The 24,346-nt window shown below is 53.9% G+C and overlaps 1 protein-coding gene across 5 annotated transcripts in view; it reads right to left on the reverse strand.

The window, feature by feature from the left end:
* ACSL6 (acyl-CoA synthetase long-chain family member 6) overlaps nt 1-24,346 on the reverse strand; it is a 66,299-nt gene that overhangs the window by 34,427 nt on the left and 7,526 nt on the right. For 2 of the 5 annotated variants that reach the window (XM_008572176.1, XM_008572174.1), the window contains exons 1-9: nt 16,224-16,315; nt 10,424-10,644; nt 6,622-6,736; nt 5,894-5,958; nt 5,519-5,620; nt 4,901-5,000; nt 4,165-4,343; nt 3,107-3,139; nt 1,558-1,609 (exon numbers count right to left, since the gene is read on the reverse strand). In XM_008572176.1, the coding sequence (XP_008570398.1) occupies nt 1,558-1,609; nt 3,107-3,139; nt 4,165-4,343; nt 4,901-5,000; nt 5,519-5,620; nt 5,894-5,958; nt 6,622-6,736; nt 10,424-10,618 (841 nt within the window). In that variant the 5' untranslated portion in view covers nt 10,619-10,644; nt 16,224-16,315. Of the gene's footprint in view, nt 1-1,557; nt 1,610-3,106; nt 3,140-4,164; nt 4,344-4,900; nt 5,001-5,518; nt 5,621-5,893; nt 5,959-6,621; nt 6,737-10,423; nt 10,645-16,223; nt 16,543-24,346 lie in introns of those variants that run through there. The other 3 variants (XM_008572173.1, XM_008572172.1, XM_008572175.1) reach the window with 2 other exon arrangements.

Raw genomic sequence — 24,346 nt, forward strand, 5'->3', positions numbered from 1 at the left:
TGTGATGTCTGCCCTCTCCAGCTGGGCAGCAGCACATTTCTGCGTCATGGAATTCTTTTCCAGAGATGGAGGCAGCGTATGTGTCCAAGTGACCCTTAAAAGCCTGAAGGCACTCTTGGAAAGCAAAGTCCAAAGCTTAAGGCCACAGCAGTGACCTGCTCCTCAAAACCATGTCACCAAAAATTCATATTGTGAAATTCATGACAAAAAGACATTGAAAAGCTCTATTTAAAAGCAGCATAAACCTGAAGGGCATTTTTGAATTCTGGGTTGGCTCTGGATATCAACTCCTAGAGAGCGAGGCCTGTGTTATTTCTTTCCTGACAGGCTTTAGCAGATTATGGTGGAGATCCTCAAGCCCACTTGAGTTAATGGCAAAAATCCATCTAGGTTCAATAAAGCCATTTTTACCATGACCCACCAACATGGATAATCCTGCTGTGGGGCTGGTCACGGATCTGCTAAATGCCTTAGAGGCTGCATCTGTGAAAGGTGTGGGGAGCCCCAGTTCACTGCCTACCAAGAGCTATCATCAAGGCAGGCCAGTCCTCAGTCTGGAAAAAGAAAGCTGGAAACTTCTTGTCCATTCAGGGCACAACAAGTGACTTCCCAGTCATCAGATGAGATGGAAAGGCAGCAATGGGAAGAACACTGGATTGGGAGTTAGGAAAGCAGGGCACAAGTCCTGGAGCCTCCTCCTGCTGGTGGCATCCTCTGAAGCAGGCTTGGTGGTGAGCCTGCTCACCCCACAGGCTGTGCTGAGACAGTGTCGCAGTGAGAGGGTGCACAGGGCACTGTAGACCACGAAGTGCTGTGCCTGTGCCACGGTCCTCATGTGCCTTCTGTTTCTCCCAGGAAGCCGTCCTTGACTGCTCCTGCCAATGCTGATGTGTGTGCTCCTCTGTTGGCACCAGGCATGGAGTGTGTCATTTCTGCTATGTCCTCTTCCTGACAGCCTTGCCCACGGCACACTAGCCCCAAGCCTGCAGAGCATTTGCACTACCTTTTTACATACCACCTCATCTCCTACTTGGCACCTTTAACCATCCTCCTCACAGGTGAGAAACTGGGGACAGTGGTGGCAGAGAAGTTAAGTGATGGTCTTGTAGTTGCCCAGCAAGTGGCGGAGGTTTGACTGAAACCCAGGCTCTCACATGCCAAACCTCATAATCCTTCCCTAGTCCCTGACACAAAGTCCAGGCAGGGGCAGAGAGCAGAGGGGTGAGAGCTGTTTCCCATAGAGAAATGACCCCAGTGAGAAAAGTCCTTCCCCCAGCATATGGCCTGGCTGCCCAGGTCTCTGCTAGCTCAGGCAGGGAAGTGCCAAGCCACCACCCTATACCTCCCAATGTACACTGTCCATCTGCATCTGGCCACTGCTGTGCTGCCTGATGCTAGGCACTGGGAGCAGCAGGAGGGATCCGACATCTGAAGCCAGGCATAGGACAAGGCTCAGCCCATTTCACAGACGGCACCAGGGACCCCGGCAGTCACCTGCTGAGCTGCCGAGGAAGGGTGCAGGTGGACATGGCTGATGATCTGGGTGCCTCTGCTTACCTGTTGTGCCACTTGTGAAACACACAATGGAGAGGTCATCAGGCTCCGGGGGCTGCAGGGGTGAGAAGACACATGTGTTAGGGAGACCCAGTGTGCCCATCCAGGACCCAAGATGCCTAGGCCCTCCACCAGCCAGCCCCCTGTGTGTGTTGTATGTGAGTGTGGGGGTGAGAAGACACATGTGTTAGGGAGACCCAGTGTGCCCATCCAGGACCCAAGATGCCTAGGACCTCCACCAGCCAGCCCCCTGTGTGTGTTGTATGTGAGTGTGGTTACGTGTTGAGCATACATGTATGCCCCTGTATGCTGCAGTTGGAAAGGTGGGCAGGTTAGCTCCCAAGAAAAGGGAAAAGAAGCTGAGAAAATCTCACTGGGACACAGATGCCAATCCATCCCACCAACCTCCCATCTGGTCCCACTGTGTGCCACCCCCCCGCCCCAGTCAAACCTGAGTTGAATTTTCCTAGATTGGATTGGGCTGTAGTGGCCACATCCACACCTCTACCAAAGATCTCACCTTTCTAGGGGATGCCACCCACTTCCCTCTTTCCTTCCCATTTTCTCCCATATATCCGAGGTTAGGCTTGGGAACACAACATGCAGCTCAGGAATTGAGTTCTGTGTCACCAAGACTGCTCTGTATCAGGCCATTGCTCTAGCACTGGCCCACAGTCCTAGGGTCACCAGGAGGAGCCCGAGTCCACTTGCACATAGAAAGGGTGGCTTCCATGAGCAGGTGACACTTGAGTTGAAATGGGAGGGCAAGCAAGATTTCTCCAGATGAAGTGAGGGTTGGCATTCTGGGGAGAGGAACTAGCCTGAGCACAGGCACAAAGGTACAGAGACAAGGGCACACTGAGGGATCAGAGGACAGTTCTCTAAGGCTGAAGCCTGGTATGCAGGAGGTGGGCAAACACCAGGGGCTACCGGTGAAGGGTCTTAGGAAGCAGAGGTGCAACCAGCTCAGGCCTGTGAGAAAGCTCACCAGGGTGGAGAAGGGAGTGGGAAGGACTGGGCTGGAGGGCAGCCTGGAGGCCAGAGGCCTTGCTAGAAAGCTGAAAACCCCATGTGGACCATCCCAAGGGGCAGCTGCCCCCAGGCAGCATCATATGGAATGATACACAGAAAAGTTCACCAAGCAAAGATGAACAAAGCAGATGCCACAAGGCCACTTGGCCCAGGGGAACACTTCTAGTTCTGTTGCTGCTCCATCCATCCCGTCCTCTGGAGATTTCACTACATTCAAAGGGAAAAAAAGAGACTTCCCCCCAAAAAAGTTATTGGAGACCAAGGGTGGTCATGATTGGTTGCCCTTTTTTTCTCCCTCCCAAGTATCTGACTCCTGTTCCAGATCCTTCCCTGGGCCCTCAGCCCAGAGTCCTGGGTGCCCAAGTGGGCATGTCCTCAGTCACTCACAGGAGTTGCTTATTAACAAAAGGAAGATGCTTGTCTGGCCTCATACCGACCCCTGCGCACATTGAAGGGCTCTGTGAAGACAGGCCCTACACACCATCTTGCTTAATAAAGACCTGCTGGCAGTTGAGCTTACCACAGGAACATGGTGATTTTCTTGGCCACAGTCCTGAAAGAAGGAAATATGGTTTTAAATGCTCAAAAGTGCTCAATTAAAAAAAAAATCAAAATAAACTCAGCACAGCAGGCCTTGCTCCTGCACCAAGCCCAGAGTTCAGGATTCCCTGCAGATGTGGACCACTGCAGCAGGCACTACCTCAGTGGTCTCTCAAAAGACATGCATCTAGGCCTGAGGGTCCTGGGAGAGAGGGAGGGTGCCTTGAGGTCCTAGGCCCACCCACACATTACAGACAGGGAGCCTGAGGCCAATGGAGCAGATGGCACTTAGAGTTTTGGACTTGTAGGCTTAAGGTGCTCATGGGCATCTGGGCACTTGCTCAGGACAGAATGGCTCTGTGGACTGGGCATCCAGATGAGCAGTGAGTGCTGGAGGGTAGATAGGGGTTGCAAATGTAGGTGTAGCCACTAAAGCCACGGAGGGGTACAAGTACACAGGCATGACGGGTACAGTGAGCAGCAGACAAGGAGGCAGGAGGAGAACTGCAGCGTCCAGGGGCCTAGATCCAGTAGGACATCCTGGGGGCTGGCTGCTACTGAGCAGGGCCTGGAGTCCTGGAGGCCAAGATGGTCCTCTATTGCCCCTGCCATCAACCTGATGTCTCTGGGGAAGCCAAGCACAGAAAAATCAGTTCTGCTGGCAGCTGGGATCTGGGCCACATTTGAAAGAACCTCTCCAAGACTCCTGGACTTCATGTCTACAGTCCTCAGGCACAGACAGGCTGTGCTAGCTGTAAATGAGAAAGCTCCAGAGACTTTGTGAGTACCTCTGGGGCAAGTTGGCCCCACCATCCACCTGTTGGTGCCTATTGCCATTAACTGTGCCAGCCACAGAGCCTTCTCCTAGAGGATGCCTGTGGGCACCAACCCCACCACCCCTACCACCAGCCCTTGCAAGAGCCTGCCCTGTCTCAACACTGATACACCCTAACGGCTCAAAGCAGCCATCCCAGGGCATCTCTGACTCAGTGGCCAGCCAACTGTGGCCCAATGAATAGCCCGGAAGCAGACCCTCACCTCCACAGCCTGCATGGACTTAATGACCACCCCGCACTTCTGCCCTCTCTCTTTCAGGGCTTCCTCGAACGGTTCCATGAGGATGATCAGCTTGAGCCCTGGAGTCTCCTTCCTCTCCATGTGCTCTAGCAGAAGCACAGCCTTCTGAGGTTTATCCACGATCACGGTGCTGATGTCCGCTGCAGGGACCATCAAGGAGAGTCAGGCAGTGTGGGCACAGGCTGTGACTGTGAGCAGCATGTGCCAGGTAGCCGCACCATGGGCTGTGTGTGCCACAGCTTGTGTGTCAACAGATGTGTAAGACAGGCCACATGGGCATGTGTTGTGTATACAGGAATGTGCAGTGGGTCCTGAGCAGAAGGCCAGGGAACCTCCCAGGGCAGATTCCAAGCTCTCCTTTGATCCTGGCTCAACCTCCATCATCCCAGGTCTGCTTGAGGTATTTCCCACCACCCAGCATCTATGCCAAGCTTCCATGAACCTCAGAGGGTTGCAGCCTGGGTGAAGGCTGGTGCAAAGGCTCCTTCTTGGCATCCCAGCCCTGTGGAAAGAGCCTTCAGGTGAAGTCCAACTGGGCACAGCTGGGAATCAGGCAGCCAACTCAGGACCAAAGTGTAAGCCCCTAGTCTTCTCTGGGCAAAGTGCCTCTTATAAGTGTCAGACAGTTAGTATAACCTGAGAGGCCGAGGGCTAGGAGCTGGCTGCCAATGGAGGGAGGGGGTGGTGGCAGGCTCACCTGTATTGATGATGTAGCGGATAGCCCCAGGGCCCAGGGTGTCATACAGCGGGACCACCACCATGGAATACGTGTAACAGGCCAGCTCTGCAATGATCCACTATGGAGACACACGGGGCAGGGTGTGTGGGTAAAGGGTGGGGGTAGAGGAAATAAGAGGGGTGTACTGCCCTTAGGCCCATGTGGCCAGGCTCCCTGCTCCAGGCTTTATGCCTGACCCTCTGCATGTAGCAAGGAGTCCACAAGGCTAACAGGTTGTGCCTCCTCACCCAAAGCCTTTTAGACCATACTTGCCCCAGGGAATTCTGTAACTCCTGGATTTTACATCCAAACAGCCCCGAGCCCACTTCTAGAGCCTGCATAGGCCTCTTCCCCAAGTCTTTTCTCCCCCTTGGCTCAACAGGCAGCTCTTTGTAGAGCTGGGAGGAGTGTGGATAGAGCTTTGCTGGGGTGTCCACTGGGCAGAGCCAGGGGTGGGAAGGTGTATGGTGGTATGATTCAAGGGTCTCCAATTTTTCTCTTGCCCTGGGCCCCAAAACTGTGGAAGCAGGTCTGTTCCATGGCACCCAATCCCTACTCCACCGATACCTGTAAAAACCTGTAAAGGCAGATGCTCACCTCTGGCCGATTTTGTGCAAAAACACCAATAAACTGATCCGTACATGCTTTACAATTGTGCTGGAGAAGTCCGGACCCCAGAAATTCAGCCCTGTCGGCCACCTGCACACAGATGTGGGGAAGTGATGGGAAAACTAGGACTCCTCAGCAGGGGAGGGAGATCCCCAGGTGGGATTCCTTCAGGTCAGAGAGCCCTCTGTGACTCCCTACACAGGTTTTCTGGAAGCCCCTCAAGGCTACTACTGGGAGTTTGGCAGACAGGCCAGGCATAGAAAAAAATGACCCTTCAAGACCCAGCAGGGTGCCCACAATCTCCCCATCCCAAGTGCCAGGTGTGTATGGGGGGATAGGGTGGGCCTGTCCTCTATCACTCACCTCCTGGTAGGACAGCCACTGGTAAGGCTGCTTGGGCTTCCTGAAGCCAAGACAGGGCCCATTCCCTGCAAAGAAATGAGCAGATCTTGTGCCAGGGAGGAGGGAAGGTTGGGTGTGCCACCTGCACCTGCCCATAAGGCCCCTGGTTGTACATCCCATACTGTAGGGTGTCCATGGGCCAAGTGAACTGCCCCCTGCCCCCCAGCTATCTGGCTAACTTGTTGAAGCACTAAAGGGCCTAAAACACACAAGCATAGCAGCTCGCCAGGGATCAGAGAGGCCCAGGAATGGGGATCAGTTTCCACCATGATTTGCATAATGGTTTCTCCTGCACACTCAAAAGGACATGGACTGGGAAGAGGTGGCAGGCTGCCTCTGTCTAATAGCCTGGGGGTAACAAGACATTTCAGAGGCCCAGGTTCAGAACCATGCCAGCCAGTGGTCTGGCAGCTCAAGGCTCACCAGGGGTTGCCAATGGTGGCCATAGAGTATGGGCTAAGAGATGGCCTAAGGTCAGGCAGTCCCAAGGGATGGAACAAAGCCAAAGTCAGCCCATGCCACATAATGCAGCTGCCTCTCTGACTGGTGGGAGGAGGGCCAGCAGTGGCTTCTCCTGCTGAACCTGAGCATTGCTCACTTGCATGTCCCTGGTACCATGCTTGCTTACACTCCCTTGCACCTGCTCAGCCCCTGCCAGAGCCCCTCCACACCCCCACTGCCCTTCTCACCTGAGATGCTAAGCCCACGGCGGAACACCTGGTACATGGTCCGGGCATCATCGTAGTAGTGGGTAAGGAGTTGAGGGCCACCCCCAATCACAGATCGCCGGGCCCCGCCACTGTCCTACAAGCCAAGCACAGGCCAGAGAAGCTGGCTGAGGCAGGCAGGGGTGTCAGGAGAAGGCCCCAGCATATACTGGACTGTACACGGCTTGGATGAACACGTGCTCCACATAGTTGGGGCTGGTATGAGCTGTGTACACTCACACACGTGGCCTATACACACCTGGACTATACACATGCAACCTGCACATATGCACACTCAAACATAGTTGACTCGTGCACATAGGCCCAGTATACCAGTGTTCCATACACACACAACATTCCCACACCAGGTCAGCATACATACAATGTCCAGAATCTTCAGTTACTGTTTATACTCCTCCATGGTTCATTCATACAATGGAGTAGGGTATGTTGGCTGGAGTCAGGCTTTCTGTTGGCATGAGGATCAGCCTGCCAAGGTGTCCCCCATCCCATCACCCCATTAAGAATAATATGGGTATAGTCTTCAGCTAAGAAGGTTGCCATCCATTATTTGCATCATAATGTGAATTCGTTTGAGGACTGTGCTGTAGGTACTTTCCCAGGAACAGAGGCCTAGGAGGCTGTGGAGGGACGACAGGCTGAGTTATGTTAATGGCACTGGGGGTGCAGGGCAGGGCAGTGAGTTCCTGGGCCCTCAGTGGTGCTGATCCAGAGTGGGAAGACTGTACACAACCTCTGTGCTGGGGCTGGGGAGAGGAGCTGGGCTTCTTCTCCTGCCTCCTCCCCTTCTACCCTGCCACCCCTCCCCAGGGTCCTCAAACTCAAAACTCTCCAGCACCACAGCCCCGCCTCTTGTCTGGGCACTATTTGGGCTGCCCTGGGCTGGCCCAGAGCCCACCACCTCTTGGACCATGGGGTCTAAGGAAAAATGTCTGTGAGAACCACAAAGAAAACAGCCAAACTCAAAACCACTGGCAGCTGTCTACTGTTTTGGATTGGTAAGTTCTGTTTGGTCAGTGCTTCCTGAGCACCAGGCCCATGTAAGACCCGTGTGGGAAGATGGGGTCATATGTTCGTAGAATCAGACCCAGTGAGCACCAGGGCGACAGACAGAATGTAGCAGAACACTGTGTGCCAGAGACGGAGGAGGCTCAAGCAGGCACGTGTGCTGGGGAGTGGCTGCCGAGCTGGGTTGTGAAGGATGCACAGGGGTTTCCCAGATAGAATGAGGAGTAGGGAGTGGTAGTCTGAGCACAAGCAACGGCAAGTACAAATCATGGGGCACTTGGGGAACTCTAGGCAATTCACGGAGCTCTAGATGGTAATGGGGTGGGTGAGGGGAGAGGAGGCCAGAGAGGCTGCAGATCAAAGCAAGGAGTCTGGACTTTAGGTTGAAGGCAATGGGAGCAAGGGGAAGGCTTTAAGCTGGGAGGAGTGAAATGATCTCAATTATGTTTCTCAACATGTAGCACCTGGAGTAAAAGCTGCCAGGCCCTATGTAGGGAAAGTAAAGGAAAATGGTCAGGGCCCCTCAGGTGTTCAGAATCTTGCCGAACATTTGATGTAAATATGCACGTGTGCCCAGGTGTTTCTTGGCTATTGTCTAATGTAATTGCGTATGTGTGCCCAGGTGTCCTGGGTTATGAACTTAAGTATAAAGGACGAGTGGCTCTGATCCACCCAGCTCCTCCATTCCCAGGATGTCCCTGGGGGGTCACGGGGAGGTCGCTAGTGCTGCTGGAGGCTGTTGCTGCAAGTGGTTGCTGCCAGTGCCCCCTGCCAGTACCCTCCAGGGTGCCCCAAGAGGCCACCGCCACTGCTGCTACTGCTGTGGACTGAGCTCGTGTCATCTGCCAATGGCTACCGGGATCTTTCCTAATTACCTAACATGCACCTGCATGTGAGGGGTCTGTTACCCAGCCTGGCAAGTAAGGGGTCTGGTGACCCAGTCTGTACAGGGGGTTTGAAGGGTCTGAGCCCTAGCCATGACAATACAAATGGAAACTTAGTATAACTAAAATAATGAAACATTTGGCTTTAGTTATGAACTGCTTTAACAATATACTTGGCTACGATGGCAGGAGGCCAACAATAGCCCTAACCAGACAATTGGTGTAGTTGTGTAGCTTTACACCCTATATGATCCGGGTCCCTCTCATCTCTGTTGCCTCACTTCCTACCACTCTCTCCTCTGTCTACTGCAGCCACTCTGGCTTCCTATGCTCCTGGGGAACGAGGCAGCAAGGGAGGGGCTCTCAGCCAGACCCATGGGGTGACTCACTCTATGATCCCTACACACTGATCCAGCGCCATCCCTCTCACCATGCTGACCCCATCCAGACCACTGTCACCTCCGACCCAGATGCCCACAGTTGCCCCCTCATGCCTGCCTCCACCACAGCCACCCTCTACAGCAAAAATTGGCCGCATCTCTCCCTACTGAAAAGCCAAAATAAATCCATGGCCCACCCTTAGGGTCCCTTCCCAGTTCATGGGGCTCTGTCCTTGCTGACCTCTCCAGGTAAGTTGTAATTATAAGCTTAACCAAAACTAACTAGTCTTAGTATTTTCTCTGCATCATCCCACCAAATCCTTACCACACCTTAGGATGCAAGTGCTCTTTTTATTACCCACTTTACAACCAAGGAAACAGGCTCAGAAAGTTAAGAAACAGCCAAGGACTGAAGCTCACAGAGGCACAGCCAGCCTTCCAACCCAGGACTGCCGGTCACCAAAGGCCATTCCCATCACCACTGTGCATGCCCATCTTCGGCCTCTCTCCACTGCCCAGCACCCACATGAGTCACCTTTTCCCAAATCCCTGTGTGTTTTATCACACACCAGCACTTTTGCCACATCATTTCTTCTGCTGGAAAAATGCTCTTAAGGTCCCAGCCCGTACTTTGACCTGCAGCCTCCCCTATCTGGCAAAACACTGCCATGCTTATGATCACCAAGATGCACTGTTAAGAGCAAAAAGCAAGGTGCACAACAGTGTATGTAGCATTATATCTTTTGGTGCAGGGGGAGATCTATACATTTGCTCATGGCTAGGACAGAACCATTAACACAGGTCAACTCAGGGGAGGAGAACTGGGAGACCAGGGGAAGAAGGTAGAAGCTTTTCAGTATACGTCCTTTTGTTTCTTTGGAACTGTGTGAATACATTATCTATTCAAAATGAACAGAATTAAAGTTTAGAAAAAAAAGCAAAATAAATTCTATAAGCTTAATAAAGAAACACATCTCGCCAGTTCTTCTGGGCATAGCCTGGAACACCCCTGTCTGCTGGGCCATTGTACCTTCTTCCCCTGGGTAGCTCTACTTGTGAGTCTGTGTACTCCGAGAGGGCAGGGTGCTGGGGTGGGCTCAGCTCTGTGTCCCAGCACCAGACCAGCACTGAGCACAAGGAGAGTTTGGGAGGGAATTTACCTGGCAGCCTCTTGAGAACCTGCTTAGGCTTCTCTTGAGGCACCAATGAGCCAAGACCCCATTCTGAAAAGCAGCAAACCAGAGGCCCAGAGCAAGTCTGAGGTCAGGCTCTGCCCAAGGCAGGTCCCGGAAGAAGCAGAAGGAACATCAGTAGGAGCCCTGCCCAAGGCTGCTGCAGAGCCCGTTGACTGGCTGCCAAGGGAAACAGATTCTCTGGGCCACTTGGGGTCAAATGAGCCACAAGTTTGGCTTCTACCTTCAAGATGCCTGTCGTCTGCCCACTACTTTCCACAGCCCAACTGATCCCCTCCCTCCCTCTCCCCCAGCTCACCTCTACTTCTTCTGACTGCATCAAGAGGTTGCAAGGTGGTTGCAAGGCCTTTGGACGGTGAGCAAACCAGTAGGCAAGGATGGCGGCCAGTGCACCCACACTCACGAGGGTGGTGGCTGAAAGGCTGCGGAAAAACTGGCCCAAATCACCAAGCTCAGGCAGCCGCAGCATCTTCAGGATCTCCTGTGTCTGCATCTTCTCCAGAAGTGAGAGGACTAACTCTGTAGGAAACAAGAGGCAGGTGAGGGAAGAGGCCTGACGGGCAGTCTAGGGAGGGGTCCTGGTTTACAGACAGCACCATGACCTTGGCCAGGCCCTGGCTCAATATACTGTAGGGCAGGCCCTGGGCCAGTTGGGGTATATAGTCTCCTGGTGCAACACAGAGCACCCCAGAAGCTGGCCGCCTGTAAGGGCCTTTCCCAGTGAGAAAGCAGAGCCCTCAGGAGTCACACCTGACAGTCAGACATCTGGCCCAGTTTCCTTGGGAACCACATACTCAGGCCCTGGGCCATGGCAACAGCTGCTTCTATACCTTCCAGGGGCCAGTGCTCTGGCAGCTCTGGGAGTGAAGCCTCCTAGGCCCCAGGGCCTGGGTGCTCTGCTTCTCCTGTGTGACCATGGCCACATAGCATTTTCTTTATCTTTTCTCCTGGGGTGTGGAGAAGATGGAAGGGCAGAAGCGCTGAGCACAGTGCCCAGGACGAGAGGGATGGAGGGATGCAGGCTCCTCCCACTCCACCTCTAAGCTCCTGACCCCAGGCCCTGACCTGCTCACCTCCACTTCTGACTGCATCACGAGGTTGCAGGGAGAGGGAGAAAGGCAGAGCCCACGGACCAGCCTGGACAGGTACCTCAGCCCTCGTGACATGAAGACAATGACCTATCTGACCATATGAGCACTGTGGCTCTCTACTGCCAGACTGAGCACAGAGATGCACAGCTGGCCCCACCACTCACTAGGCCCTGCACTGTCTTCCCTGCTCCCACCAACTAATGTCCACAGAAAAGGGGAGGTGGCAGAGGGGAGCAGGTGTTAAGCTGCTGGGAAGAGAAAGAAACCAAGGCTCAGGGAGAAAGGGCTCAGCAAAGGGCTGTGTGCACTCCTAGGGTGGCTGGCATCTCTGTGATGTCACAATGGTAGCCAGGGTGTCACACTCTCCCACTGAAGCCCAAGTGGGTACTGTGGGCCTATTAGGGAGTCATGGTGGTGCCCTGGGGTGAACAGTGGGAAGGTTTCTGTGAGAAGTACTGGTGACCGACTTTGTTTTAGAGACAGCAGGCACCAGGGGTTAGCCACTGAGTGAAGAAGTGTTAGTGGAGCAAACAGCCAGACAGGGGATTCACACAATGGTAGCCAGGGTGTCACACTCTCCCACTGAAGCCCAAGTGGGTACTGTGGGCCTATCAGGGAGTCATGGTGGTGCCCTGGGGTGAACAGTGGGAAGGTTTCTGTGAGAAGTACTGGTGACCGACTTTGTTTCAGAGACAGCAGGCACCAGGGGTTAGCCACTGAGTGAAGAAGTGTTAGTGGAGCAAACAGCCAGACAGGGGATTCAGGGGCTGCAGACTGAGGAAGGTATTGAGGGTGGGACAGGAGCTGGGTGCTGGCATCCCCACTGGGATGCCTCTTGTCACTGCTCAGTAACACCTGAGGCGAGAAGCACTATAGACACCTATAGGTTTCTGCCAGCCCAGTGATAGCAGGGGGGCTCTGGGCCCTTGGCCTTCGGAGTCATGGCTGTGGTTTCCCTCCTTGGGAAACAAGGAGAAACAACAGCAGCCCTCTGCAGCCATGGGATATGAGCCAAACAATTGCTGACCACTGAGGGAGGTGAGATCTGCTGAAATAACAATAAATGGCATTTGTGCTAAACTGTAAACATGACCACTCTCGAGATGAGGACAGTGATGTGCAAAGTCATTGCAGGGAAGTTTCTCAGTTCAAATCCCTTCTCCTTCACTTATAAGCTATGCAAGGTTGAGCATACCCCACCTCTCTGAACCTCTACTTACCCATCTTTAAAATGAGGGCAGTATCACTTGGGCATGTAAGGCTCCCTGCATTGCATTTGGCATAGTCAGAGGACTAAAGAGATGGATAAGGGATACGCTTATCAGACCAAGGGGGCTGCTCAGCCCAGGAAACAGAAAAGGGGTCAGGGGCAGGCCTGGCTAAGGCTGGTTCAAATACTGGGTGGAGGCCCTTAGGCCCAGGCACTGTGGCCCCGCAAAAGGATTTTATGCTCTACAGAAGCATCACTAGCTCTCTGAGTCCTGGAAACACTCATCAACCACCCACAGGCTCTGGGTGCTCTCTGGGGAGTAGTGAAAGTGAGCCCCCAGCCAGGCAGAGCATTCTCACTAAGTTCCTGAGCTCGAAATCCAGTTTTGCTGGCAGCCTCCTTGAGCTGGGTCAGTTATGAGGCTGTCTCACAGGAACAACCCACTCCTGGCATCTCAATCAAATTAAGGTTCTGCATCATGAAAGCAGGGGCTCAGCTATGGAGCACAGTGAATTCACCAAGGAAAACCACTCTGGGGAGGACTTTGGGAAGGCAGCCAGCTCGCCTTCTTGGGGCATTTACTTCTCAAAGCTGCAGATGGGAAGACCAAGTCACAATGAGGACTATCAGATAAATGACTCACTACATAGTGGGAAATCCAGACATGCTCACCAGCTTTTGGGGTGGGCTCTGACCTGATTGACATTTTCTTTATTGAGCTGAACTGACTCCATGGGCTGAGAAGTCAAGGTCCAAGAAGCCCCTGCCCAGCCCCGGAGGGCTCAGCTATATGGTCCCAAAAGTTTTAGAACTCTAGAAGGATACTTTACTACCACCAGTCCCTGGTCCTTGGCAGTTGCTCATGGACTGTAAGCTGCAGCAGAAAGTAGGTATCTGCAGCATTTGGTGCAATGCTGGCATTTTCACAGAGCACAGCCCAGTATCATCCATCCATCCATCCCTCCATCATCCATCCTTCCATCCATCCAGCAGACCCACTCATGGTCCCTGCTTTCACCTAGCTCAGTGTTGTGCCTGCCCTTAGTCCCATGGGTGAGACACATGAGGAGTGGGCAGTGCTGTACAGTGTGCTCCAGGCTGGGATCAGACACAAGGAGCCAGAGAAGGCAACTGACTCAGGTATGGGGAGTCAGGGCAGGCTTCTGGCAGGCTTCTGGCAGGATACTGAAGGATAAAGAGGAAAGGGCATTCCAGACAGAGGGATACAAATATACAAAGGCTGGAGTTGAAAAAGCACATGGAACACTGAGGGGACTGAATATTCTGTTCAGAAAATAAGGTCTCAAGCCCATAAAATCTTGTACAAAGGTCAGTGCCACAAGTCTGTGTGGCTGGCTTCTTGGATATGCTGAGATTTCCTTAGTCACCATTTTATCAGAGTCCTCAGTGGAGGGGAAAATAGGACTTGTCTCAACTTCCTGAATTCCTGATGCCCAGGACGCCCTTTACTGTACTATGTGATCCTCACAACAGCTCCATGTACTCACTATAAGGTGGGAACATAGAGTCTCCACTGAAGAAGTCACTTTCTCCAGTAAGTGGGGAAGCAAGGAGCAGAGCCAGGACTCAAGCCCAAGACCACAGTCTTTAAGACCATTTCCTGTGTCGTATGGCCATTCTGCTCCTGCCAACACTGGACCCATTCCCACAGCCCATCCTCTCCTGTGCAGTGCTGCTGATGCCACAGGAAACCAGTTCTAGCCTGCTCAGAAGAGCCCAGGCCCAGGTTCTGGGGAGTGGGGGAAAGTGCAGGGCCATCAGAACATGCAGGCGAGTGTCAGCCAGTCAGGCCCATTGCTGTGGCTGGTCACCAAGCACACACCATGGGTGGGCTCCCCCCTGGCTCACATCAAGAGCTGTCCATGTTCTCGTAGCTGGGTCTTTTTCCTCCTGCCTGGGGTGATGGGGGTCAGTGGAAAAAGGGCTTGGCTGCCCACTCCTCCTCAGGCTCCTACTTAGGTGCAGACACCCCTAACGAGGTGTCTGCAATGGCTGCAGCTCCTTGGTCCTGAGGCCAGGCCTGCACCCCTCCTCAGCTGGGCAGTGACCAGAGGGTCTCATTCCAGGCTCCTACTTAGGTGCAGACACCCCTAACGAGGTGTCTGCAATGGCTGCAGCTCCTTGGCCCTGAGGCCAGGCCTGCACCCCTCCTCAGCTGGGCAGTGACCAGAGGGTCTCATTTTCCCAGGTTCACTGACCTTCTCAGACAGGCAGAACTGCCTGCATTTACTCTGAGATTTCCTTAGACCTGGGAGTCACTGCAGGGCAGAGCTGTGAGTCCAGGTCCTGTGAGGACACTGGCCTCAGTGCCAGCCCATGTCACCAAGCCCTTGGCATGGGGGAGGGCATGCCTAGGCCTGGGAGCCTGGACTCACCTTGTTATTTCACAGGGCCTTGGCCTCCTCTAACCTCCATGCCTCTGTCGACCTGGGGTGGGGCTCAGTGGTCCCTAGGGTCCCAGCCATGGCTGCCTCCTTCATGCCCCAGGAGGCTCTCCTGGTTGCAGCAGTGGGGTGTTGGGGGGGGGGTACAGACAGAACCCAAAGGAATAAGTGGTGCTGGTGTTGCCAAGTGAGCAGCTGTGAATGTTTGTAAATATTCACCTGGCAGGAGGACCCAGCCCTCAGCATGAACTGGCTTCATCCTCCTCTCTCCCAGCATGTCCCATGCTCTTTCCTCAGGCACAGACCAGTTCAGAATACCAAGTGATGGCACAGGCTGGGGGAACTGGGACTTCTTCCCACCTGTCCATATCCTCTGCTGATTCAGGGCACATGGGGAGGGGGTGGTAGTGAAAGCTATAGCTCTTGCAATCCAGGATGGGAGAGAATAGGAGGAAGGGGGCCCTGGTGGGAAGCATGTTGGCCCCAAGGTGGTAGGGTGGCACAGTTCCGGGGGAAACAGCCCTGGGCCCCTGGCTCAGCTCCAAGAACCCTCTTCTGGTCCAGCCTCCTGACCCCAGCACTATAGCCCTTCACAATCTGACTGGATGGCCCTGTCAGGACTACTTCCTAAACATCTCTCACACCTGACCTCTCCTCTCCACCCCCACAGCCCCTGGCCTGGTCCAGCTACCAAAAAGTGCAGCCCAGATTCCCATTCCAGTCTCTTCATAGGTCTCCTTGCTGTAACCCCTGCTTACACTGATACCAAAGTTATTTTCCTGATACACAGACGTGACCATGTCATGCCACTGCTCAACAACCTTATCTGGCTCCCTACTGCCTTAGGACCAAAGACTCAATATGCTGGCATTGAGGCCCTCCATGATCCTCAGATTCTTCCCTTCCTCACCAACCCCCCACCCTCACTGCCAGAATCACTCCAGCTTCCCTCTGTATCAGCCTGGGTGAGGTGGGGGTTCTTGAAGTGGGGCTCTGGAATAGTGGGGAAGCACAAACCGAGCCATCAAAGCATCAAAGAACCTCCTCAACTCCCAGTGAAGAGCTCCAAAAAGAAAATCAGAACCTCTCCCAGGGCCCAGGGGCCCTAGCAAACAGCTTGGGAAAGGGCCCAAAGGGGGAAGAGGGATTCCAGTGCAGGACTGACCTGGGTGCATATCCTGACTCCGACTTCTGATAGCTGTGTGGCCTTGGGCAAGTCACTTCGCCCCTCTGGGCCTCATCTCAAACAATCTCATGGACAGAGAGTGCGGTGCCAGGTGTGTAGTAGGGGAAACTCTTAGTAGATAGTAGTTAGCAGAAGCGGCTACTACATCTCTTTGCCAGCCAAAGGCTCAAAGACAACTTGCAAAAGTAGATGTATTCGCACCCTACCTTTCCAGCGGGCTCCTGGCACTGGAGAGGCAGCTGATTTGGTCCCACTAGAACCAGCTTCCCTTTATAGGGCCTGTGGGGCCCAGGAAAAGAGGTTGACACATCTTGATCAAAGCACAAAAGTGGCGAAGGCCCTGCCCCAACTCTGCCCTCCTGGGGATAGCCGATGGCAACTGCAGCCTGCTCTGAGAAGCCAGGTGGTGGTAGAGGTGTTAGCAGTGGTGGCAGAGGCTCCCTGGAGGCTATGGAAGCAGGTCTGGCAGGGACCAGGGCACTGAGCAGCTCTGTGAGGAGCTGCTGGCCCCTCACAGCCCCCGCTGCCCTCCCCTCCATCTGCACATGGGGCGGTGCTGGCTCAGATCAGCTCAGAGCCAAGGGACCCAGCCTTAACCCTCACTCAGCCAGCTTGCCAGAGCCTCAGCTCACACCCCTCCGCTTCTCCTCCCATCCTGTCCTGTCTTCAGTCCTGGAGGGGAGCTTGCCAAGTGAGTTTCTTAAGGACAAAGCCTCCTTACACATCCATCTGAGACACTGATTAGGAGCCAGAGCCTCAGCCATGGGCTGGGCACCTTCAGTGAGAAGGAGTGGTGGGGGTAGTGTGAAGGAGTGGGGAGTGGGGATGCCAGATCTCTGGCACTGAGAGAAAATGGTACCATCCACCCAGGAGGCTCTGCCTCCAGCTTCTCCCAGGGGCTGCCTCTGCTCCCCACCCCAATGAGGTCACAACCAGCCTACCTGGGGAGAGGAAAGAAACCAGGCACAGTCCCAGATGAAACACTTGCTCAGGGATGCTCTGGAGAGTGGGGACGCTCCGATCCAAGGATCAGGGTCAGCAGAAGGAAAACAGCAGCTCATCTCCACAAGACCCCAGGGCAGCATGCCAGCCCCTCCCCAGTGCATGCCCTGAGAAACACTGTGTCCTGGCTCACCCAACGATTGCCATGCTGGAGCTACAATCTACATCCTTGCCTGTGGAAACCAAAGCTGAGCTGTGAACTTCTGCATCACCTCTGCCAGACTGGGACAATGAGGAGGTCCCAGGGCCTCCCAGGGCCTCCCAGGGCCTCACTCCTGCTAGGCCTGTCTCCACAGAGTAAGGTGTGGGTGGGTGTCTCCATAGCTTTTTCACTCCTACTTCTGTGGCTAACAAGGCTGGACACACAATAGGCACGTGGCCAGGGCCTCACTCCTGCTAGGCCTGTCTCCACAGAGTAAGGTGTGGGTGGGTGTTTCCATAGCTTTTTCACTCCTACTTCTGTGGCTAACAAGGCTGGACACACAATAGGCACGTGGTGGCAACTGCTAGTGAGTAAAAGACAAGTCTGGGCCATAGGCTCAGGCCCAACATGAACCAGATGTGTCTGGGCACTTCTGGGTCTGCCCCCACTGGGCCACTATCCACCCAAATCCAATCCACCTCCCCTGCAGTGAGAATGTCCCAGGCCATGGCCCTGTGTACTGAGCTCCCTCTTGAGAGCTGTTTGCCCAACCCTACTGGCAACTCCAGAACCCACAGGATTGCAACACCTTCCATGGGGCTGATAACGGCTTCTACTGCTCACCCCACCATCTGGGGCAGGCCACAGGAGAACTTCCTGCCTCAGCAGCCCTCACCTGGAACTTGGCCCCAGCCTCCCTCAATACACCCTGATCAAAATGCACCAATACCCGAGGACCTGCCTTTGACCCAGAAAGCCCTTTCCCCTTCCTTCTTGGAAAGACCCCTGCTTTTCTCTAGACATCTTCAGAGATGTCTTAAATATGATGAAATCTTCCTTTAATGCTTCTCAGGGTAGCTTATGGCATAGAAAATCCAACCACAACCAAGGCCCTGGCTGGTGGAAAACCACGCAGGGCGCCGGGGGTGTGGAGTGAGCAGTTCTTCCCCAGGAAGTGTGTGGCTCATTTGCCAGGTTAAGAAAAGCACAGACCTCACACCTGTGCAACCCTAACCAGCAGGGACACAAACACAGCAGCCTACACTTGGGCCAACATTCACCCTGTCTGCACAAGGATTCAAGCTCGTCTCTGCTGCAAGAGAGGGGCTTTCTCTCCATATTCCTCTTGGGTTTTAATTAGACTCACAGAAGCAAAGATGACTGGGGCAGAGATGGGACTAAGCGCCTCCCTGACTCAGGAATTGCCAGGTGAGACCCACTGCACATCCCCCATGAGATAGGGGCCCATGATACGGGGTTGCCGGGTTACGTGTTGGCTCACCTGCCAAGCCTCCCTGAGGAGCCCGACTATAGCTCTGAAGTTTCAGTTAAGCCCCTCGATCTACAGTTGGCTGTGACTGACCACCTCACAGAGCCACCTGTCTCACCAAACACAAACTCCCTGTGAACATGCCTCCCGCTAGCAGCCCACACCGCCCCTTTGCCCCCACCCTCACGACAGGACCTCTCAAGAATCTTACCCTAAGCCCTGGACAGGGAACGTGGGCCCACATTCCTGGGAAGCCAGGCTCAAACAACACTTCCAAGAACTTAAAAATATGAACAGCCTTGAGAACAGAGGAGCAAACAGAAACAGTGTCTTTCACAAGCACTGAGATAAAGCGCTTGTGAAAGCACAACAAAATTCTCAGAGCAAAGAGGAACAGCAGAGGCTAAAACAGTGGCAGTGGTCCCTTTGGAAATATTTACAGAGTATAATGACCAGGACTGATAGTGTGGATGAGCCCAGGTCTCATTGTCCTTCCTTCCATACCTATCCCTGTGACAGCAAACAGAACCCTAGGGATACAGGTGAGGGCCGTGATCACTATCGGGCAGAGGGACGCCCCCTGGCTAGGCCCCACTCTGCAGGAAGCCACATCCTGTGGCTACAACGTGATCCTTTCCCTTCCCAGTCATGTCCACATTATGGCCGCCAGTGTCCTGGTCTCAGGCAAGCGTCATAATTCATTTCCATCACTGGCCCAAACTGAGGACACCTACAGGCTCAAGCTCAGTAAAGGGCACATGGGCTGTTTGTGGCAGGGCCATGCTCTTAGAAGTCAATTTCAGGTGGCTGGGGTACAGGTGGGGCAGGATGTGACATCCTACAGCTAGGGGGAAGCTCCTTGAGGTAGGGAGGGTACTGCCAAAATATGGTTGGGATCACTGAGGTTGGGGGAGCAAGAGAGGAATTTGCTTGCCTGCCTCCTACAGCTAGGGGGAAGCTCCTTGAGGTAGGGAGGGTCCTGCCAAAATATGGTTGGGATCACTGAGGTTGGGGGAGCAAGAGAGGAATTTGCTTGCCTGCTTGTTCACTTAGAAGCCCTGTTGGTCTCCTGGGGACACCTGCTCAGGGGGAAATGCACAAAAGACAAAACCTGAGACACATTCTCAGTCAGGCAGGGTGGGAAGGGGAGGAGAGTCAGCCTGCAGAAGATGAGAGAAGTGGGTGGGTAAGTCCCAGGAAGAGCCTGGGGAATGCATCCCAGGGAAGAAGGAGGGGAGGAGGCAGAGGCCTGGCAGCCTGAGGACCAGGCTAGAGCTGAGGCCGGCAGGATGGCACTGAGCTGCAGAAAGAAAACGATTGTGGCTGGTGTTCTTTACAGGCCTCATGCCTCAGTCACAGCCCCCAAGCCAATGGTGCCCGCCAGACCATCTGACCTGGTACCCTGAAATTTTGGGATGCAAAAGTGCCCAGGCAAGCTGTGCCCCTCCATCCCTGCCAGAGGGACGACAGCAACTATTAGGGGCCAGCATGGCTCCTGTACCCACCATTCCAGTGGTCCTTGTTTTTGTTTTCACTTTTTTAGATTAGACAATGAGCAAGAAAAAAAGAGTTTTGCCTTTGGTTAAAGGTGACTTTTCTGGCAAATGTGATAAATATCTACATTTTTGGCTTCCTCATACTACGACAAAATTCCTCTACTGGATGCCACAAGAAGAAACAAATCTGAATTTCCCCCAGTTCAGTGAAAGGCTGTGCTGGTCAACAGAAATCTGCCACCTCCGAAATCACCCCTCTGGAGGTCAGGCCCGCATAGCAGCTGCAGCCTCAAGCTGTTGGTAGCCAAGTCCCGAGGCTGGCCTGTGGAAGCCCCTGGTGTCAGCAGGGTTAACACCAGTCCCTAGCGCCCAGCCCAGCCCTTAGCTGGGCTGAGTACTGGGCATTCAGGCGTCCTTTTCAAGGCCAAGATGAATGGGGAAAATGCAAACGGCTGCCTCCAAGGAGCAGGGGAGGGTCTGCTGCTGGCTGGTCTGCCTCCCCCTCAAGGGCCTGTCACATGAAAGGATTTGTGTTCCTGCCGCTGGCTTCGGCGCCCAGCCAGACTTGGGCAGTTCTCACCAGAAAACAAAAGTCTCTTTCAGACCAAAGTGAAACAAGGCCCCAGCTGGCCAGGAAAGGCCGCTGGACTGTTCACGCTGACCCACTGAGAGCACCCATCGCTTGGATTCTCGCTTCCACCCACTGAAAAGAACCCACCGTCTCTGGAGAGGGAGCTGGAGGCCTCTGTGGCCATTGAGGAAAGGACTGTTTGAGGGCAGGGTGGGTGGGACCAAGACACAGGATTGGCCCCTTCTGAGGCTCTGTTGGTTTGTCCTTTTCAAAAAGAGTAATGGCTGAGTCTGAGGGAGCAACCTTTTTTGTATAAGGGAACTTCAGCAATTCTCTTGGTGTTGATGGTAAACGTGGAGAAAGAACATGGGAAGAAAAATGTGCTGGAGAACAAGATGTTGTAGTGAACAGAGAGGACTTTCAAGAATGGAGGCCACAGGTATCCTCTGGCTGGTGCCCGCAGTGCTGCTGCCACGGGCGCCCTCGAGCTGTGGGTGGGGTTCACGGTAACCCAGAGCCTGGCGTGCAGGATCACTGGCTTCTGGGACACTCCAGGGTTCAGACTCCTTCTTCAACAGAGGCACCAAGACAAGGTCAGGCTTCAATCTTTTTCACACTCTCAGTGGCTAGAAATGCTGCTTCTCTGACACCCTAGGGTCACCAGGAGCTGTCCATTAACCACAGCACACATCTTGTGCCCTGCAGAGTGTGGGTGCTACTCAGACTCCCGTTAACATGAGATATGGACACAGCAAGATCTCTAGCACACATATGATCATTTATCCTGAGAGGACATCCAGGACAAAACCACTTAGGAATGGATTCTGAACCAACAGGAGGGTTGGAGGGTGCTCCACAGATCTCCTGCAATCCAAGGGAGACAGGCCTTGTCAGCCTCTCAGCCCAAAGAAAACCCCCACCTCTGAAGACCATCCACTGTGGCCTCTCTCCTCAGGTCTTCCTACTGCTAGTTGGGGTCACACAGTGTGTTCATGAAACCAAGATGCCAGACATGTCTCCTGTGAGAGTCCATGGAGCCGTCCCAGGGAGAAGAATCAGGAGGCGGCGGAGGAGGAGAGAGGACACGTCAGACCAGATCTGGAAAAGCAGACTTCACAGAACACAGACTTCCCTGCTATTTGGTCTGTGGCAAGGAGATCAGGGACACATGTACCCAAATCCCCCACCATCTTACTGGCCAAGAGACGGCCTGCCCTCTGTTTTTCTCCACATCCCCTGCCCTCAACCGACAGAGCCAGGCTTGCAGGGAGGTGGGCTGCAGGCAGAGTGGAGGGCTGAGCATAGGTGAGTTGAGGGTCTCCCCCAGAGAACCACATTTGGCCCATCTGATGAAAGGTACAGTCACCATTAACACTGAAGCAGGATCATGTGGTCTAGGTGGCTTCAGCCCCAGCTCTAGGGGGCACAGCAGAGGGGACAAAGGCATTTCCCATTCCAAAGTCAAGGGGTCACTGCAGGCCTGGATGGGTCCCATCTGAGTCTCCCTTCTCCATGCTGACAATTGCTTTCCTCTCATTGGCCTGAGGGCCTGGCTGTCCAGCCTCCACCCCACCTCCCTGTCCAGTCTCACTGGCTGGCTCTCTTCCCACCTTGCTGCTCTCTGTCCCAGCCCTGACTATCCTTGCTGTGTGGCCTCCAGCTGACCTTGCTGTCCAATCTCTGGTCGACTTCACTGTCCCTCCCAATGGCCTTTCTGCCTATTTGGCAGGTTCTGCAGTCAGTGCCCAGAATGGTCTGAAGCTAAGACTGGGGCAGGGGTTGGTGGGCAGGAGGAGCCTCACGGGGAATTCTTAGCCTTCTACAACAGTCCACATGCTGGAGGGGCCTTTCTGCCTATTTGGCAGGTTCTGCAGTCAGTGCCCAGAATGGTCTGAAGCTAAGGCTGGGGCAGGGGTCGGTGGGCAGGAGGAGCCTCACGGGGAATTCTTAGCCTTCTACAACAGTCCACATGCTGGAGGGAAAAGCAGGGCTTTGCAGCAGGGCTGAGTCCTGCTCAGTCCCTTGGGATCCACCTCCTGCACTGGTGGGCCAGGCAGTGCTGGGAGTAGGGCAGGGTTCTGGACACTGGTTAGTGGGGTCTGTCCCAGAGCTGCCCATTCAATCTACATGCTCTCTCTCATTCCTCCAATACCCATCAATCACTAGGTCTGTCCCTGGCTCTAACAGGTACCAACCCAGATTTGCTTATTTCTAGGTATGAAAACTGAGATGCTGATTGTTCTTGCAGTGGCCTGGCGTCCTGCTCTAAAGCCCCAGAGGCAGCTATCTTGGAATGCAGGTCTGAATGGAAAGATGGCAGATCAGAAGCCAGCCATCCCCAGGTCTCCATGGCCACCCCCTAGTTGAACGCCTGGGTTAGGTGTGGGGAGAGGAAGAGTGTCTCCAGGAAGAGCAGACGAATAGGGTCAGGTGGGACTTCTTGGGATTTGAAATCCTTCCAGCTCTGAGATTACTGGTTGGGCCTCAGAACACATAGATCAGCTTGTCTCAGAATTTCTGTTCCAGCCCACTTCCCTTCTTCTCACTTCTGCCTGTCACAGACCCCAAGCTTCACATGAAGCAGGAGCTACACAAAGCGGAAGGCCTGGGAATGACCACACCTACCAGGGAGCTGCCTGTGCGAATGATGGAGCATTCCGAAAGACAACCCCAGAAGCCCAAAACAGCATCTCACCCACAGCACACCCCTCACCCCACCAATCCTAGGTCCCCGTGGATGGTTAGTGGGAACTCTGGCCAGGCCAAGGCAGGGAATGGGGCCACCACACCAGACCATCCAGGGAAGTGAGGACCTGGACTGAGACTCATCTTGGCTATGCTTGGCAGAGTAGCCAAGTCTACTGGGAGGCTGGAACCTTGGAGATCAGAGGAAACAGTAACCCTCAGAGAAGACTAGCTCCACAAAACCAGTCACCCTGAAGCTGTGGGCTCATTTGTTCATTCATTCATTTATCCATTCATTCATTCATTCATTCAGCAAACACTTCTGGAGCATCTCTTCTGTTCCGGGCTGCACTGCTTTTCAGCACTCAGGGTTCTCCACCAGATGATGCGTGTAGCTTGGGCAGAACAGGGACAGTGTCACCTTGGTCATCCACCTGCACAGTTCTAGCCACACCTTCTTGACGCAACCACCACATAGAATGAAGTCAATGCTGCTTGGCCTGACATTCTAGGTCGGCAGAGCCCAACCCTGGTGACTTCATTGGCCAAGCAGAATTTGTCCTTCAGCCTCATTCCTTCTTATTGTTAATCTTTCCTCACACAGGTCTCTGCCTGGAATGCCTTTTCTTTTCCTACGCCCTTTCTGCATGTTGGAATCCTGTGCCTCCTTTAAAGAAGGCCTAGCACAATTTGTTATAATTTTAGCTAACATCTAATGAGCACTTCCCTGTGTGCCAGCCCCTGCTCCTGGCACTTTACTCGTGTCCTCTCTTTAAATCCTCCCCTGTCCAAGAGCTACTCCCTTGCCTGTGTCCACTGACAAGCATGCTGTAGGGGCTCAGGCCCTCCCATCATTCCTGATATCCCACCCTGGACTGGAAATCTGAGAATGTGGTCTGACTCACAGGTCTTACAAGTTGCCTCACTGTTGAACCTCCCTGGGTCTCAGTGCCTCATCTGGTAAGTGGGGATAACAGCACCACAGTGTTGTGGGAAGCCTGAAAGAAAGCCTGAGGAATCACAGAAGACAATGCCCAACACATGGTAGGTGTTCAGTGAAAGAGCAGCTGAGTCAGAATGTCTGCAACAACACTTCCCTCCATAAAAACAGCTCCCCCACCTCCACACACACCCAGTAATTCATTCAATGAATACTGAGTGCC

Source organism: Galeopterus variegatus, unplaced genomic scaffold (assembly GCF_000696425.1).
Source record: "Galeopterus variegatus unplaced genomic scaffold, G_variegatus-3.0.2 Scaffold762, whole genome shotgun sequence".
In the NCBI taxonomy this organism is placed as follows: Eukaryota; Metazoa; Chordata; class Mammalia; order Dermoptera; family Cynocephalidae; genus Galeopterus; species Galeopterus variegatus.